The sequence below is a fragment of the Staurois parvus genome, unplaced genomic scaffold, assembly GCF_062004578.1.
Source record: "Staurois parvus isolate SC_StPar_1 unplaced genomic scaffold, SC_StPar_1.0 ptg000019l, whole genome shotgun sequence".
NCBI classification, from domain to species: domain Eukaryota; kingdom Metazoa; phylum Chordata; class Amphibia; order Anura; family Ranidae; genus Staurois; species Staurois parvus.
The window spans coordinates 10,214,479-10,234,722 of NW_028317815.1; the positions used below are offsets into that span (position 1 = coordinate 10,214,479).

Below are 20,244 nucleotides of genomic sequence, written 5' to 3' on the forward strand. Positions count from 1 at the left end.
AGAATGGGGAAGAAAAGGAATTTAAGTGACTTTGAACGTGGCATAGTTGTTGGTACCAGATGGGCTGGTCTGAGTAGTTAAAAAAACTACTGATCTACTGGGATTTTCATGCTCAACCATCTCTAGGGTTTACAGAGAATGGTCCAAAAAAGAGAAAATATCAAGTGAGAGGCAGTTGTGTGGCCAAAAATGCCTTGCTGATGTCAGAGGTCAGAGGAGAATGGGCATACTGGTTCAAGATAATAGAAAGGAAACAGTAACTCATGTCAATATGGACCAAAATATCTGAGGAATGTTTCCAAAACCTTGTTGATTCTATGCCATGAAGAGCTAAGGCAGTTCTAAAGGCAAAATGGGGTCCAACCCAGTACTAGCAAAATGTACCTAATAAAGTGGCTGGTGAGGACTGACAGACAGACAGACGCTTGCTTTAAGCTAGCCATAGACGTATAATAGTGCAGCAGGGAGGATTCCTTCATTCACCTCACTTGTGTGGATGGGAAAATCTGTTGGGTTTTTTTTTGACCAGCCCACTGGCTGATGAAAAAAAAAAAAAAAAGATCCATCTATTGCCAGCCTTAAGTCAGCCTGCCGAACTGGCCTAATTTCGATCCATCTATGAACAGGCTTGTAGTACGGAAGTCGATCGACTTCAGTACAACCAGCCTCTCAAGGTTTTTTCACCTGATTACTGCTGCCAGCTATGGCTGCCATCAGTGATCATTTATTCTGATGGATACAATAGCACTGCAGGAGAGATTCCTCCATCAAGACAAAATCGAGCAATATGCAAAAACTGCAGTAACTCAATGCATTTAGGCATCCAGACGTGGTGAAAACGACTTGCTGAAGTTCAAACCGAGCATCAGAATGGGGATGAAAGTGGATTTAAGTGATTTGAATGCATGTTTGTTGGTGCCAGAAGGGCTGGTCTGAGTATTCTATAAACTGCTGATCTATTGGGATTTTCACACACAACCATCTCTAAAGAAATCGAGACTCATCAGACCAGGCAACGTTTTCCAATCTGCTATTGTCCAATTTTGGTGAGCCTGTGCGAATTGTTGCCTCTGTTTCCTGTTCTTAGCTGACAAGAGTGGTATCTGGTGTGGTTTTCTGCTGCTGTAGCCCATCTGCTTCAAGGTTCAATGTGTTGTGCGTTCAGAGATGGTTTTCTGCATACCTTGGTTGTAATGAGTGGTTATCTGAGTTACTGTTGCCTTTCTATCATCTTGAACCAATCTGCCTATTCTCCTCTGACCTCTGACATCAACAAGGCATTTTCATTTACACAGCTGCCACTCACAAAATATTTCTCTTTTTCAGACCATTCTCTGTAAACCCTACAGATGGCTGTGCATGAAAATCCTAATAGATCAGCAGTTTTTGAAAAGTCATCCCTTTCCAGCTCTTAAATTGTAAGCTCTAATGAGCAGGGCCCTCTGTTTCCTCTTGTACCAAATTGTATTGTAACTGCAATGTCTACCTTCATTTTGTAAAGCGATACGCAAACTGTTGGCGCTATATAAATACTGTATAATAATATGATATAATAATATAAATCCCCTTTCTTCCCCATTCTGATGCTCGGTTTGTACTTCAGCAAGTCGTCTTCACCATGTCTAGATGCCTAAATGCATCGAGTTGCTTCCATGTAATTGGGTGATTATCAATTTGTGTTACCAAGCAATTGAACAGGTGTACCTAATAAAGTGGCCGCTGGGTGTATATCCATCTAATGAAGAAGTAGAGCAGGTTTTTATTTTTACAAGGAACATAAATTACCCTGACTGCAATTAGTGTACTTATTTTTCTGGTGCTAAATAAATTCCCTCTATCCTAAAAATAGCTTCATAACTCAGAGACTGAAAAAAAATTGCAGATCTCACACCACCTAATCCTTCAGCAAACAAATGCTAAAGCTAGGACTCTTCATAGCAAAGTGTGTGAATCTTGGCTACAAACTAAAACCACTGAAAAGCCTCTAACAATGCCAAGTCTTATCAAAGCACCTTAACTAATCTTCTCAACCTGCTTCACTATAGCCTAAAGGGCTTTAAATCACTGTATTTAGTAACAGTATAAAAATTGACAATTCTGTGGTTCGCTGTGTCCAATTGCATTACCCAGTTCCAACAGCATAGTTCATTAAAGCTGGACAAGTAGCGATTAAATACAGCTACTTAATTTTACAGAACGCTACCCAACAAATGTAAAAGCTACAACCGTTCTGGGAATAATGTTATTTACTCATCAGACTTTAGAAAAGCAAAATGACTTTTATTTTACATAGAAACAAGGGCTTTTGTGTATTTGTTTACTCTAGTGCAATATAAAAGTATATATATATATATATATATATATATATATATATATATATATATATTCTGAACAAAAACTGCATCCTAACCAACTGACACACTTTTTACAATGAATATTTCAAAACGATGTGCCTTGTCAAGCTGTATTTTGTACCTTCACAAAGTGCATTTGACTGTAACTGTTAATTCTCCAGTGACTTCCATAACATGACAGAAGACATCATATACGGCTTTAAAGTAAAAATGGGAGAAGGCAGCTGCACCCACACTTCATGTACTATAAGAACGTTAATTAGCTTTACTTAAATGATCTCATTTTAACATCTTAGTATGGTCATTTTAATGTCCATTAGAACAAGTAAAATTATGGCTTCTGACAGCGCATATGGCAAGTCTGTCTCTGTTGCCTAATCTATGTAGCTTAATTAGTAATAGAGAATTAATTCTGACACCTTCAAAAATGGGAAACAGTGAGACCATCGGTAGGTCATATTAGTGTATTCACATCTGTAATACTTAGCTTAATACTGCTCACTAATTAGATTTTTAAAAGAAATTGTTCTCTTGATTAGCATCCCTACCCTTTACAACCCCAGTTTGCTAATATTAGCATGAGTGCATCTTCCCTTTCCCTGGAATCAAATGTTAAATTTATTTTAAAGTGGAACTGAATTAAAAAAAAAAAAAAAAGTATTTGCTTCCTTATAGGGAACCTTTATAAAATGTTAATTGTGCCTAAGCAGTATCCTGAAAAAATCTGGAATTCCTAGTGAAAAATCATAGTGTACCTCCTGGTATGTTAGGGTACCTAAATACTCCTGCACAGCCTCAAACCCGTTTATCTGCAGTGTGAAATCTAAGGCACTGCTGCCTCAGGAGATTTGTATCTACTATGTTGTTCACTGATCTCCTTGATGGAGGTATTGACATCTCTACAAAGAGGGCTGCTTCCATACATAAAGTCTGTGTAGAACAAAGCATGGTAAGTCAGGAATAGGTAAAGAACAGCAGAAGGAAGACCCAAGTCAATACTGGGAACTAGTCTTTTGCCACCTGCTCCATTTTTTTAGCACAGCTCCCAGCGGTCAGATTCTCTTTTAAAAGGTACATATTGGTACAGCATGTATTACATGGCACTGAGAAGCAGGAGAACAGAGTAGCCATTATAATGAACGGTACAACATAATTTCCAATTTTTTTTGTTAACCGCTTCCCGTCCGCCCTATAGCAGTAATACCGCTACAGGGCAGCACAGGTGCGCAAAATCACGTATACATACATGATTTCGCATTTCCGAGTAGGGGGCGCCCGCAAGCCGTGCTCACACCCAACCTGTGCCACTATTTGCGGCCTTGGCTGTCAATCACTGGGTCCTGGCCGGTGATTAAGGAGCATTACTGGCGAAGGGAGAGAACTGTAAGTAAACAATACAGTTCTCTCCCCTGTCAGCTCCTGCAGACTGCTATGCACGGCTTTGCATAGCAGAGCCATGCAAAGCAGTGTGCTTACAGTGAAACACACACAGCACACATAGTAAAAAAGCACACAGCACACAGTTAACACTTTGTTCACCTTTGGCATCCCAAACGGTCTGGGAATTGACAAATATAAGTCTTGGATAGTGGATAATGAAATTTGATACCACACTCTGATACCACTCTTCGTGCAAAAATTGTTATAGTTCTCGCAGAGATGCCAGAGGCGAAAAACGAGCCGGAACCTTAGTCTCCAAAACTGACCATAGTGACTCTAAGATATTGAGGTCTGCCAATTGTGGCGCCCAGGGAAGGTGTGAGACTGTCTGCGTGCTTCTCAAACCACGATTTGACAACACCAGGTGTGTGAATTGGAACACACACAAGCAGTTGTCTTCTTATTCTGGATCATAATCCTACACAATATCCTTTTGTCTCTTTCGGTCAGTTGAACATGTTGACCATGCTTAGGCTCATCAGACGACATTTTCCAGAAAAAGTTATATGCTATCATAACCTTTGATACTGAACATAACCTTTCGACACCACAAATAAATCGGCAACTTCAGTCACAGAGGCACCAGCTAGGCAGGCACCAACAATATGCTCACTTTGAAACTCAAATAGCTCTGACATGACTCTGTATTACTTGCAGCGCATGCAGTGAACGACAAAAATGAGGCTTCCCACCTGTTAGCTAGATGTCTCATCACACAGCAGAGGCAAAAGAATGTTACATCACTTCCGCTTTCAATGTGAAACATGTTGTCACTTTCACACCTGCAAATCATGTGTTTCCATATTTTTGACCAACCCTGTATATACAGTCTCTCTCCTACAACAGGCACGTACCCACCCTTACCCAAGATGAGCAAAATATACATTTTTTTTGCCCCCATAGGGGCTTTGATTGGCCCTAGCAAGCATCATTGGCAGAATATTTTGTTAGGCAATCACAAGGCTGCTCTAAATAAAAAGACACCAGCAAGTACTGAAAGAAGACTAACACAAGAGCAAGGGAACATTTTTGCAACAGGTACAAATCTTGAGAAATAGTGAACTACATACACAACCTTTTCTGCTCTGGGGCCCTTGCTACATTTTATTTAATATCAGTATTAAAAATCTGTCCATTTTAATATGATATGCTGAATTCTTTGTAACAATCCTGTTCACTAATTCATATTCAAAAGCATCAGTAAAGATTATATTAGTGTGCCTTATGTAAAAAGTACTGTCTTGGATGATTGGCTTATACAGTATTTTATTAAAGAAGAATTCCTTAAGTTTGGCATACTCTTCATGTATTACAAAATGTTGGTGCTGTAAAATTGCTGATTTATCGTATCCTTGTCTGAAACAATGTGCACACAGACTGTTTAACAAGCTACATCCAAAATACTTCAGAGTTATTTATTCCTTTGTAGCTATAGAAATAAAAATGAGCTAGGAAACACTAACCAAGTACTTGATTAGGATTCCTGAACATTTCACCAATAAATGAAAATGTGTTGGTAGATGGTACTTCAATGGCTGGGATCATGCATTGAAGGCACTTGAGCAAGCCAATTACAGAATAAAAATGTAAGACTGGCCTAATCTTTGCATACAGAATATTGTACATTATCTGCTCAAGCACTCACATGCTCATTTTGTAGAATATATTAGTAGTGCAAGAACAATAAAAAAAAATTAAAACTGGAAATAGAGTATATTTTTGCATTCTCAGAGCTGCTGGATATTATAAATAATATAACAACAGAAAAAATGTGTAAACAGGCATTATTCCTTGGCTTTGTATATGCAGCTCTGGGTAAATATCTGCACTGTAGCACCCAAACATTCACTGTCAGTGCTGAGGAGTCTGGGGAGGAATATTCATGGTATCACAATGTGTACACCAAGCATTCTAAATGAAGATGTAGATTAGATGACTTCCATCCAGCAACATCATCCAAAATGTACATCTGGTTTGGGTGGCACATGATAGGGTTTTGTTTTTTTGTCTTTTACTATCAAGGACCCAGGATTTCCTATGACCATGGTTATATGCCTCTAAGAATTCTACTCATATTCTTTAAAAGAATCCACTAAGGCAGCTATTCCTCAATTGTAAGGCATTCACTGCTTTCTTGGTTAGGGTGCAAAAGTGAACTCGAAAGCTTTTCTTACGGTGATCTGTTGGCTCAAACATTCTCATTGGGGACCATTTTGCTTAACAGCAGAGTTGTGAAATTTGCAGTCTCACAGATGTAATTCCCCTGCATTTGATTGTTCTGTTGCTTGGATAAAGCTGGGCTGCTCAGACACCACTGAATCAGGGGTCTAAGCAGTTGCTCAGCCCAGATCTGCCCCCCCCCATCCCCCCCCCACACACACACACACACACACACACACACACACGCGCGCACGCTTCACACGCTAGGCCAAAGCTGAAGGATTACGGGATACCTTCATACTTCTTTGGTACACTAGAGAACGTACATGCAAAGATTAGCTAGTTTGCAGAACATCAGAGCAACAATTCACTCACATATTGCAATAACTTACATTCCTGCAAGCAGCCCTATTCATATTAATATGCAACAAATTAAATGCACTTTGTACATACAGCATAAATACAAACAAAAATACATACAGTATAAATGCAAACAAAAAGCAAAAATACATCAGGAGAATGGGGCTTTAGGGGTTTATCGCATACATTTTAGTACAGATAGGCTTCTAAAATATATACCTGTAGAAGTTATGAATATCTATTTTATAACAGCAAAGTTGGGATATATGTCCACTATCCTTTTAATTGGCATACTAGAAAACCATTTTAAGCCTTGGTGTTGCTTTGTGTACCCAACCGGCCAAATTTATCAAGAAACACAAAGCAAATATAATCGCTACAATAAAAATTCTTCAGGACGAGAATTTTTCTTCTTTAGTAGATGACTGTGCTACATAAAAAATAATCAGACCTTCCGTTTCTGTAATCTTCCACAATGTTTAGCAGCTAAAAGGTGCATGTGCAAATATTATAATAATATATAACCTACTGAAATAAAAAAGCTAGCCAACTATAAGCCTTAACAAATAATTTGAAAGCGTAACTTAAAAAGTTTGTATTTTACATATATCTCAATACAGTGAAAGCAAGATGTTCTTTTACATTCAAATGTGGATTCTCTGTAAAAAGACAGCTCATAATAGGTTCCTGATGGCTTGTTGCATTTAAATAGGCCTGTATTTCTAATCATTTGTATGTGCTATATTTCCATTGAAGGTATCCAAAATACAAAAGACTGTTCCTTCAATCAGTAGGAATGTTAATGTCAAGTGCTTTCATAAAAAAGAAGATATTTAAAAAAAGGCAACAGAAAAAATCTGCTCCAAAGCGAATACACAGCCAACTTTAAAAACACATCTTTTGTTGGTTTAACAACGGTGAATAAATTTCGACAAGGCTATATAAAATGTAAAGGACCTTTATGCTCTAACTGCTGCTTTGAAAAACTGAAACTTAAAGCAAACCTGTGTTTTGCCCATACAGGAAAAAATAACATGCTAACTTTATTTACTCCCTCCCGAGAAACATATACTTTCCTTCCTTTTTGCTCCTACTGCTCTGTTCAGCTGACAAAAGTAAATAGGAATCCCTGGGTACGCTATACAGTGCCTTGAAAAAGTATTCATACCCCTTGAAATTTTCCACATTTAGTTACAAACCAAAAGAGTGAAATTGTTGCTCATTCTTCTTTGCAAAATATCTCAAGCTCTATGTCAGGTTGGATGAAAAGCGTCTGTGAACAGCAATTTTCAAGTCTTTCCACAGACTCTCAATTAGATTTAGGTTTGGAATTTGATTGGGCAATTCTAACACATGAATATGCTTTGATCTAAACTATTCCATTGTAGCTCTAGCTGTATGTTTAGGGTCGTTGTCGTGCTAGAAGGTGAACCTTCACCCCATTTTCAAGTCTTTTGCAGACTCTAACAGGTTTTTTTCTAAGATTTCTCTGTATTTGGCTCCATCCATCTTCTCATCAACTACGAACAGCTTCCTTGTCCCTGCTCAAGAAAAGCATCCCCACGACATGATGCTGTCACCACTATGTTTCACAGTGGGGATGGTGTGTTCAGGGTGATGTGCAGTGTTAGTTTTTCACCACAAAGTTTAATATTGGTCTCATCTGACCAGAACACATTCTTCTACATGTCTGCTGTGTCCCCCACATGGCTTCTTGCAAACAGCAAATGGGACTTGCCACTATTCCAAAAAGGCCAGTTGTCCTGTGGACAGAGTCTCCCACTGAAGCTGTGAATCTCTGAAGTTCCTCCAGAGTAACCATGGGCCTCTAGGATGCTTCTCTGATTAATGATCTCCTTGCCGGGGCTGTCAGTTTAGATGCACTGCGATGTCTTGGTAGGTTTGCAGTTGTGCCATACTCTTTCCATATTTGGATGATGGACTGAACAGTGCACTGTGAGATGTTCAAAGCTTGGGATATTTTTTATAACCTAACCCTGCTTTAAACTTCAGAATTTTATCCCTGACCTGTCTGGTGTGTTTCTTGGCCATCATGATGCTGTTTGTTCACTAATGTTCTCTAACAAACCTTCACAGAACAGCTGTATTTATGCTGAGATTAAATTACACACAGGTGGACTCTATTTACTATTTAGGTGACTTCAGAAGGCAACTGGATCCACTAGACTTTAGTTAGGGATATCAGAGTAAAGGGGGCTGAATACAGATGCACACCACAATTTTCATTTTATGTGGACAAAATTTTGAAAAGCATTTATTAATTTCCTTCCACTTCACAATTATGTGTCACTTTATGTTAGTCTGTCACATAAAATACCAATAAAATACAGTTATAACATGACAAAATGTGGAAAATTTCAAGGGGTATGAATACTTTTTCAAGGCACTGTAAGTCGCCAGAATTTTAGCTTACACATAGCTATGGATTCACTGTGTGACACTGCCAATTGGATCAGTGCTGTCACATGGAGTGATCAACACGGCCCTTCATACACCAAGCATTTAGATGACCGTATGGGGGGGGGCAAATAAAGGTCAAGTATATGCTGCTGGGGATTGGGTGGTTAAAGCAAACCAATGCTTTGCTGAAGGAAACACACAAGGGTGAGGAGTACACCCTCAGACGGTATGACCAAGTTGTCATTTGCACAGATTACAGTAAATATGTACAGAGCCAATTAGAGTGGCTTTGTACCTTGTGAACACTGTGATCCAAGCAGCCAACACATGTGTAAACACTGCCTGTGATTACATACATTCAAAAGCTATTCATAACAGATGAAGAGAAATAAGGGGAAAGTTGAATGTTTGTAAACACTACAGGGAGGAGGATTATAGTCGACAGAAGGTGAAGGTGTGCAATGTAATATAGGTTTTCAATAGTTATTGATTTACAAGAAATCTGATTTACAAGAAACTTAGTAATAGGTTTTATGTTATTAATTATGTTAGGTTATAGGTAACCACTTCTGTGTAGGTATTTATCTATATATCTATCTATCTGGCTGTTTCTGTTAGATGTGATCCTTTGACCTTACCATATGTATCATCAAATTCCTTTCTGTTTGGTGAAAAAGGTTTTAACTAGTTTCCTAGTCAATATGTACAGTAAACGGGTTAAAGACAAAGACTGCTTGAGTTCACCCAGGACCTCAAGAAAGCACCTTAGGAAAAGGGGACTGCCGCTTTTAGGAATTTCAAATGAAATAACGTGCTCCTCTGGACTTGAACGATGCTGTATTTATCTATTTTTACATCTTTAAACCAAACTTAGTAATTCCTGTATTTGTTATACAACTTTTGAGTTGTTTAAATTATTGCACAGCATCCACATATCTGAAAAGTTAAACACAGGAACCTGGAAGTAATATAATGTAACTCTTTATTACAAGGTGGAGGGTGTAAAAGTGTTAGTAATCAACAATGATTGCTTTTTTAAAAAAGTAAAGAAAAGGCAAATGTAAGGAACCCCAAAATGATGGTCATTTTATAGTAAAAAAAAAAAACAATAAAATGGTTATTATTTACAGTACCACCAAAAGAAAGCACTTTTTAAATGGTAATTAAGGGGTAGTACAAGCTAGTACTCAAGTGGTTAAAGTATAATCCAAACAAACAGGTAAAACCACATATTGTACATTTAAATTGTCGTTCATCCCAACAAATTTATATTTCTGATAACCATTCTTGTGGTTCATACAATTCCACTGCCACAATACACAAAAAGGCAGATAAAATCCCTCATTTCTGGCTTTGGCACTTCCTTCATCATCCAACTTTTTACTAAACAATGAATAAGCATTATCATACTGATGATTAATTGTCCACAGTGCAAACAGGTTAAGAATGGTACTGAAGCTGAAACAGGAAACCATGACATCACTTTGCTGGCTATGCATTGTGGATGGAGTATGTGAATCATAGGACTGGCTAAACAGAACTTCCAATTCCTTTGCCAGACACAGTAGTATTCAGGGTCCACGCACACGGTCTTAAAAAAATGCTTCTCCTAGAGGATTTTTATTGTTTTGCCTGTAGAAGAAACTAATGCTATCCTATGTGTCCACGCACATTAGCTCGTTTAGATGATATTTTAAGCTCAGCATTTAGAAGCAGGAAAAAAATTCTTCTGTTTTGCGTTCTTGAGAGCGTGACGTAACGCGTAAGACAGAAGCATGGTGACGTAATTTAGGGCTTGGACAGCAGCCGCCATCTTGTTACACCCATGCAAGCACGCCCTGTGTGTTTCTTGCTGATTTTATGCCTGTGGGTCTGCAGACCCTTTATTAATTTTATAAGTAGGTTTTTGGCTTTTGTTATCTTAATAAATTTATAAGTTTACTACACTATGCGAGTCCTTCTTGTTTCCTACGTCTTTATAGTGATCGCCTGAGCAGTCGTTTGGCTGGCTAGCGTCGGGAGGGGGATACCACCACTATTGGTATGGTTCCTGGATTGCTGCCAAGGGTACAGATGTGACTAGGATTGCTCTACTGAGCGCTACATTTAAGTGTGTTGACCCTTAGGGGTCGCAGCATGGAGGTGAGCGTGCATGCTAGCAGGTGGCAAATTCATGTGTTGGAGTGATCACTGGCCGTTGTCACCGAATAAATGAATGAATAAACACTGAATTGCATTTTGGACTGGAGACTGAGTTGGTTTTGTACTGTGCACTATATATTGGATTTGTTCACTTTTGTGGCATATTTGATTTTTATGTCATTTGTTTCAAGATGTTTAAAACTGTGATATTAATTTATTCACTCACTTTATTTATTTGATTGCACTCACTTTAATATTTATCACATTGCGTTTATGTCATTGTGTATTTTTTCCCCTGATGATTTAATTTATTTTAGGATCACGTGTATGATTATATTATATACTCATTTCATTCTTTTGATTCACAAGTGAGGTACAGACTCAACTAAAATGCGGTCTCCAATATTCCTGTTTATTCTTATTTTCCATTTGATCAAAAGCAAAAAACCTGGTACTGGTATAAGAAGCATGATGTTACGAACTGCCCTTTTTCTATGATACAGCACTGGAAGTGTGAGCCACCCATCACTAGTCACCAGAACTGTTACATGGGTGGGGGAAAGATTCCCTGCCCTCTGCAAGTTCTGACCAGAATTAACTGCAGCTTACATAGGGCTTCTTTCCTTTATTACGGTAGGGTACATAGTGGTAACCATAAGCAGCATGGCCAGTTGGGCATAAAGTAATGTAGGGATTAATCGAACATTTGTCAGGTTTTTATTGATGTCTGTTCCAACTAGGGAGCTTTACTCTTACTATTTCTCTTTGTGACCATAGCCATTGATACTGTAAGTGATGAAAATGTTGACGTTCAGATAAAAACAGAGAGAGAAGGAAAATCTTCCCATGGAGTCACTTGCTTGTGTCTATGAGACCGGGAGTGAAGGAATATCTCCGTAATATTATTATTATTATTATTATACAGGATTTATATAGCGCCAACAGTTTGTGCAGTGCTTTACAATATAAATGAGACAGTACAATTAATTACAATACATTTCAGTACAGAAGGAATAGGAGGGCATTAGGACACAGATGGCAAAAATCTTGCAGGCATTTTAAGAATATCCTTCTCAAATCAAAATAAAAATATAAAAGTTTTGGCTCTAGATATACTTTCACAAGGCCAAACAGTTTTCCTAAACTATACATTAACCAGTTCAACTATAAAAATGAAGCTTTGACCAAAATAAAGTTTGGGCTATTCCATTTGCATAATACTTATGAAAATCTTAGCTTACTGGAGCAGAACACACTTACCAAGGTCAGTGTTTGGACCAGCAAGAAGCTGTCTGAATTTTTCTAGCCGAAATGCTTCTCTTTCTGATAATCCAGCAGTGTTCATGAGGACTTGGTCTGCCGGCTTGTTCACAACTGCATCCGATGTCTGCTGAGGGACAGACTGTTGTCGCTGTAAAGAATGCTTCTCACCTGCAGCACAAAGTGTAAAGTCAACATTTCATTATTTTAGCATTAATATATTCTCTATATAGGAACAGTATAGTCACATTTGAGACACTTTACCTAATGCACACATACTAGATCAAAGAAGTGGAGAGATTTCTATACTAATTGATTGCATGTGTCCGTTCATTTTGTAAGCAACACTATAAATAAAATAGATTCAATCTTATTCTTGACAATAGGCAGCAACACTATTTGAGCTCCCCAAGGATGAAATCTCTGATTCTCACCTTTAATATGCAACTTTTAACATTTGAAAAAACATTAAGAAAATCAATGCCAGATCATAAAGTCATCCACCAAAACACCTTTCTGGAAGAAGTGGAAGAATTGCTATCATGCTTCTATCATACTGATATTCTACCACAGTCAGTCAATGGATAAATAAATTCAAGAATAAAAACATATAATATTGCAGATTGCAAGTCCTTAAATGTGGTGACTGAATCCGTTTTCTCTTTTAAGAACATTTTCAGCAATTACAGAAAAGGCCTGTCAATCTTGCCAAAAAAAATGCAGTGTCCTTGTCATTTACTGTGAGATGAACTGAAGGCATGAAACACTATTATTGTATTTGTGTAAAATACTAATCCCACCATCCCCCATGTGATGAACAAAGGCAAACATCTTTGAAGTTCAACCTGACTTGTGAACATGGCTCCCTCCACAGATCTGGTGGAAGACTCACACAGAGACAGCAAGCGTGTTATTTATAGGATTACCAAGTTAAATAAACTGAAAAAAATTAAAAAAAAAGAGGAAAATAATGCAGCCGTCAAATTCAAGACTGTTAAGCTGCAGTATGTTACATTTTTGTTAGGTAAAGATTTTAGGTTTTATGAGAGGGGTAGCAGGTTGTAACTCCTGCCCCGTGGTGAAGTAGGGAGTCTATTTGCATTGTTACTGTTTTTGTTTCTAAATAACAAACATGTTATACATACCTGCTCTGTGTAATGGTTTTGCACAGAGCAGCTCCAATGTTCCTCTTCTTGGGTCCCCTGCTGCAGCTCCTGGCTCTTCCCCCTTGAGTGCCCGATAGCAAGACGCCTGCTATGGGGGCACTGTCTTGAGACAGCTCTGAGCATGGCTGGCCTCACCCGCTGCTACTTCCTCAGTGATTGTGATTGGCCATTGGCTCCCTCTGTTGTCACTAAGGCAGTGAGGAAGGAGAGAGCCTCTGCTTTTGTACACGTCGCTGGATCAACTTCAGGCTCAGGTAAGTATAAAGGGGAATAAGGATGAGGAGCGAAGGGTGGAAGTAAAATACTTGCCTTTAAAACCATATTCAACTGTTTCAAGACTGAGCTACTGCTACAGGGCAGCAGGGCTGCACAAAATATACATTATTTTGCATTCCTGGGTAGGGGGCACGCCTGTACCTCTACCCGCGCTGCTGAACAGCAGAGAAATACACAGCAGTATGTTTTCCTAGTAAAACACACACAGCACACACAGTAAAACAGCACACAGTTAACCCTTTGATCGCCCCAGATCTTAACCCCTTCCTGCCCATTATCATTAGTACAGTGTCAGTGTTTTTATTAGCACTGATCACTGTATTAGTATCATTGGGATGTCAGTGGCAGTTAGTTCCCCCCCAGTGTCAGAGTGCCCGTTGCATTCCTGCTATAAGTCGCTGATCGCAGCCATTACTAGTAGAAAAAAAAACAATTTTAAATTCCAGTATATATACCACCATTTGTAGACGCTATAACTTTCACGTAAATCAATTAATTTACAAGCATTGGGATTTTTGTTTTTAGCAAAGACATGTAGCAGAATACATTTTGGCCTAAATGTATGATGAAATTTGACTTTTTAAATTTTTTTACTGGATATGTTTTATAGCAAAAAGTAAAAAATTGCTAGTCTTTTTTTGTTTATAGCTCAAAAAAAAAAAGAAAATGCACAGGTGATCAAATACTACCGAAAGAAAGCTCTATTTGTGGGACAAAAATTTAATTTATGTACAGCGTTGCATGACTGTTCGGTCCCCGGTAAAGTAAAAGTAACACAGCATCATATTGCAAAAAAATGGCCTGGTCAGGAAGGTGGGGGGGGGGGGAATGGGGGGGTAAATCCTCTGGAGGGCAAGTGGTTAAAAATGTGACAAATCTCACTAGATAGACAGACAGACAGACAGACAGACAGATAAATAGATAGATGCTTTCTTTAAGCTAGCCATAGATGGATCAAAATACAGCCGGTTCAGAGGGAACCAGCCAAATTTTGATCCATCTATGGTTGTTCCTGCTTAAAAGAAGTTGATCTAATGATCAGCTTCTCTTGAATGGGAATGTTGGAAAATTTTCATTCAGTCAATAGGCCGCAGCACTGCTCAGTGTATTCTGACAGTGGAGGAGCAGAATATAATAGTGCAGCAGGGAGGATGCCTTCATTCACTTCACTTGTGTGGGTGGGAAAATCTGTTGGGTTTTTTTTGAACAGCCCACTGGCTAAAGAAAAAAAAAAAAGATCCATCTATTGCCAGCCTTAAGTCAGCCTGCCGAACAGGCCTAATTTCGACCCATCTATGAACAGGCTTGTAGTACGGAAGTCAATCGACTTCAGTACAACCAGCCTGTCAAGGTTTTTTCACCTGATTACTGCCACCAGCTATGGCTGCCATCAGTGATCATTGTATTCTGATAGATAGATAGATAGATAGATAGATAGATAGATAGATAGATAGATAGACTCATGGAAGTGAGTACACCCCTCACATTTTTGTAAATATTTTATTATATCTTTTCATGTGACAACACTGAAGAAATGACACTTTGCTGCAATGTAAAGTAGTGAGTGTACAGCTTGTATAAGAGTGCACATTTGCTGTCCCCACAAAATAACTCAACACAGTCATTAATGTCTAAACCGCTGGCAACAAAAGTGAGTACACCCCTAAATGAAAATATCCAAATTGGGCCCAAATTGTCAATATTTTGTGTGGCCATCATTATTTTTCAGCACTGCCTTAACCCACTTGGGCATGGAGTTCACCAGAGCTTCACAGGTTGCCACTGGAGTCCTCTTCCACTCCTCCATGATGACATCACGGAGCTGGTGGATGTTAGAGACCTTGAGCTCCTCCACCTTCCATTTGAGGATGCCCCACAGATGCTCAATAGGGTTTAGGTCTGGAGACATGCTTGGCCAGTCCATCACCTTTACACTCAGCTTCTTTAGCAAGTCAGTGGTCATCTTGGAGGTGTGTTTGCGATCGTTATCATGTTGGAATATTGCCAACACAAATCCCTGTCCGAACGGAACTGGAACGAGGATTTCTTTTCAATGTGAGGTACAGTATTTCCCCCTTTAGACAACTGTCACAGGAACAAGTGTCCCTGTTGGAAGATTTCCTCTCCCTTCCAGTTCTAGTGACAATTCAAAATTTTACATTCACAATTAGAGAGAGATTTGCCTAATAGAGGCATAGACAGTAATTAAAAACCTGACAGTGGTTTTAACCAGGGTGGATTTGATTTAAATCAAACTGATTTAAATCACGATTTAAATTTCGATTTAAATCACCAGTCAGTAAGGCTTGATTTAAATCATAGTTTTCTACATAAAGACTAATTCTTGCTGGTATAACTTTAATATGCAAGTAGATGAAGATTTTTAGAATAACAACTTTTCATATTAGTTTTTTTATCCCCAGTTTAATAGGTTAATCATTCATATTTGGACAACTTTTCTGTTGTACTTAGGAAGGAGAAAAATAATCATTACCTTAATAATAACAATTTAAATAGATTTATTCAACTGAAACAATAACATTACAGCATATGTTATTTGCTTAAACAAACATCCATGTTTGTTAACTAATTTGGCTAAACAAAATATATATATTTTAAGAAACTTAGACTGTCAGCCCCTTCCTCCTCACACTTAGTTTCACTTTCTTCTTGTGCAGATCTATTCCACTCCAAACAATCAGAAAAATATTGTTTCTATTCTATTCACTGAACTTCTTGAAACTTAGCACTGAAGGGGTGGATTCTGTATTCATAGGTTTGTAGAAGTTAGGATTAAGGTCTTTTTCTTAACTCTGTTCATGTTATAACATTTTTGCAGTGAAGAAGAGGCATGTGATCTCCGCTGAGTCAAATTCAGTTTTGAGAACTGCAAAAGTAAACCAAGCATCTGTGATAATATCTTGTAGGCAGAGAAACTGCCCAATAATCTTACAAAAACCTCTGGAAGAGCATGACATTGTGAATGGATTCATGGAATTTATTTACCAAAACAATTAAACATATACAGCCTTATTCTACATAATTAAAAAACTAATCTTTATTTCATTATGGAATAACCTTTGGATGGTAATATATTTTCCTGAAAAAGCATTTTATTTAAAAAAAATCTGATTTAAATAAAAAAAATCCGATTTTTTTGATTTTTTTAAAAAAATCATTGATTTTTATCCACCCTGGTTTTAACCCTTACCACACAATTCATATCTATTTTCACTCTATCAAAATATTTTTTTATATTGCCTTCAGTTCTACTTTAAATTAAACTTACTGCATATACCTACTGTCATGGAAATTTTGTATTGTTGGTTGAACTTTAAATGTGTCATATATGAGTGTTATTCATATGTCTCTTGTGTGGCTTAATTAAAGCTCTGAAGGCTGCAATTGGGCCATGCGCATGTACAATGTATGTATTACAGTACTCAGCTCGGTAATGGATGAGATGGCGGATCTGCGCTTATAGACCGGCGTGTATACCACCACGGCATTTGATGCGAATGCCACTGGCAGTAGACCGCGGGCCTGTATCCACATATCAGCAGCATAGTACCACATGGACTTCATAACGCAAGGCGCCAAGCGGTACGAACTCCGCGTGTAGGCTTATGCATATCTTACAACCCATTACCGACCTGAACTATATCCGGATGGATGTGTTTTAATAAAGATCGTATCGGGCCCATCCAGGTACAGACTGGTGTTTCTAGGGAATGCTTGTACAGAGAATGAACATACTGCTAGGAGCTGGGACAAGAAATATGCTCTCCATAGAGGGCTCATGGGGGGAAGGGGAGGAGATATGCTCTCCACAGAGGGCTCATGGGTGGAAGGGGAGGAAGTCTGCTGACCTCAGAGGGCTCATGGGGGAGGACCAGTGATAGATAATAGGAAAGGCTATGCTCCAATCGGAATGTACATCCTGTGTATAGGCACTCCCCATTGCATTGTTCTGTGGGAGGGAATTGACCTTATTCATGTGGGGGGGCGTGTGTGTTTGTAATAAAACCGGGGGCTGAGTCTGAAGCCAGTCTCTATTGTGAATTCAAACATTATCCTGAGAGTGTCGCCTGATCATTCTAGGGTAACGGAGCTCCAATCACCCACATTTCAACAGAGCTAACCCATTTGGATGGGCAGGAATCGTGTAGTTTAGCTGCAGTCGTGGTAAGCGAGATTCGCACAGCTTTATGGGGGATTTCTGCGCATCCAACTGCGAGTACTCACGGTAAGGAGAAATTCGTTAAAGCGAATTTCCAAGACACTACAAATTAACATCACTTGTAGTAGTCCATCAGGGAATTTGGACAATGATACATTTTTAAAAGAATGCCAAATATTGTATTGTAGGAATTTTGCTCACATAGAGTGGAGCATATACTATATACAGTATAGTAACAAACCAAATGTTAAATGTTCATGTGATTGAATGTTTAATGGCACTGCACAGAAAAACATGTTTTGATAGAAACACTGTAAGATCTTCAGATTGCAGATATACTGTATATGTTTATGACTCAACTTGGGAACCATTGAAAAGGTGTTAATCTGCCCTCTGCTAATGTCTAGACATTCACAAGAAATTGACATGAACATGGAATGTGAGAAAATCTCAGAGAGATGTGCTAAAGGGAAATCATATTAGACATTCAGTGGCTACACACATCACATTATTGTAAGGAATGTTTGAAAGCAATTGTGAGTGTTATACAGTATATTTGTACGGTTTGATAAAGTTTTTTTTTCTACACAAGATCTGCAAATGTATCCTTTAGTTACTATATGTATGTCTGATATTAAAATTAGGAATCTTGCTAAAAGACTGCCAAGATAAAAATTGAATGCATGATTATCTACCCAGGCATATTATTTATTGGTCTGACCTGACTAACAGATCTGCATTAGGAAAGTGAATGCAAAGCACAATTTTGTAAAGCACAACTAAGCAATGAACAAAATTTGCACATGATGACGAGCACAGCGGCAAACATGCATATTATAAACTACAATATTTGAGCATTTGGGTAATATTAATAAAATTATTAAAACTGAATTCTAGACAGAAGAAATAAGGAAGGAAAGTATTTATTAACAAACAATACATTGTTTATAGTGCAATTAGTGTAATTAATCTCAATATAAACCACCTGTAATCTCCAGTATAGTCGCAATCTGAATAGGAGAGGGTGGGCTGGCAATTATCGCTAATCAGAATCTGCTGCAATATATATTTGCTGACAGAAGGAGAGAGCAAAGTAAACAGAATGGCAATCCCATTGTTAAGATGTGCTCATTAACTGATGATTGTGCGTTCTCCTCTTATTTCTCAATTCATCATATTCAATAAGCCATAAAGGAAAAACAGAAAAAAGCCTTAAACTGATTGTCATTTATAAAAAAAAAATTGGAACTTTTACAAACATGCCATACCTACCTGCTCTGTGCAATGGTTTAGTACAGAGCAGCCCCGATTCTCCTCCTCTTAGGTCCCCTGCCAGCGTACTGGCTTCTTCTGCTGAGTGCCCTCAGAGCAAGCTACTTGCTCTGGGGGCATGGGTGTGTGCTCACTCCTGAGCCGCCTCTGTGTGTCTATAAGACATACAAAGCACAGCTTGGCCCTGCCCCCCACTCCCTCCTCACTGTGCCTCAGCCAATAAGGAGGCAGAGACAAAGGAGAGCTTCTGGATTGGGATTGCACATCACTGGATTGGGATTGGGCTCAGGTGATTACAAGGGGGGGAGGCTGAGGGGGGAGCTGCACACTAAATGTTTTCTACCTTCATGCATAAAGATAGAAAACCTTTAGGTTTTAGAACCACTTTAAAGCGGAACTAAAGGCAAAACTTTTTTTATGTTGCATAGAGTAAGGTAAGGTTATAAACCCTATCAGTTTGTTGATTTTAGTAAAACAGCACAAAGCACACATAATAAAACAATCACAGCACACAGTTAACCCTTTGATCGCCCAAAAGTTAACCCCTTCCTGCCCAGTGTCATTAGTACAGTGTCAGTGTTTTTTTATTAGCACTGATCACTGTATTAGTGTCACTGGGGATGTCAGTGACAGTTAGTTCCCACCCAGTGTCAGAATGCCCCTCAAAGTCCCACTATAAGTCACTAATCACCACCATTACTAGTATAAAAAAATCCAGTATATATATGGCCATTTGTAGACACTATAATGTTCAAGCAAACCAATTAATTTACACATATTAGGGTTTTTTTAAACAAAGACATGTAGCGGAATACATTTTGGCCTAAATGAAGACATTTTATTTAAAAAAAAAATTTTACTGCATGTTTTACAGCAAAAAGTCAAAAATATTGGGGTTATATTTTTTTCAAACTTGTCAGTCTTTTTTTTGTTTAAAGCACAAAAAATAAAAAAAGTAGGGGTGATCAAATACCACCAAAACAAAGCTCTGTTTTTGGGGGAAAAAAGACATAAATTTAATTTATGCACAGCGTTGCATGACTGCGCAATTGCCAGTTGAAGAAACGCAGCGCTGTATCGCACAAAATGGCCTGGTCAGGAAGGGGGGTAAATCCTGAAGGGTAAGTGGTTAAACAAAGTCATGTGTTCTCATTGTGCACCATTGCAACCTTCCCACCATTTGTGTCCTAACAACCAATGACATCATCGGTTG

At 38.4% G+C, this 20,244-nt stretch overlaps 1 protein-coding gene across 2 annotated transcripts in view; it reads right to left on the reverse strand.

Annotated features, from left to right (window-relative positions):
* TBC1D22A (TBC1 domain family member 22A) overlaps window positions 1–20,244 on the reverse strand; it is a 642,021-nt gene that overhangs the window by 560,935 nt on the left and 60,842 nt on the right. For both annotated transcript variants that reach the window (XM_089684779.1, XM_089684788.1), the window contains exon 4: window positions 12,138–12,308. In XM_089684779.1, coding sequence (XP_089540905.1) covers window positions 12,138–12,308 — 171 coding nt within the window. The remainder of the gene's footprint in view (window positions 1–12,137; window positions 12,309–20,244) is intronic.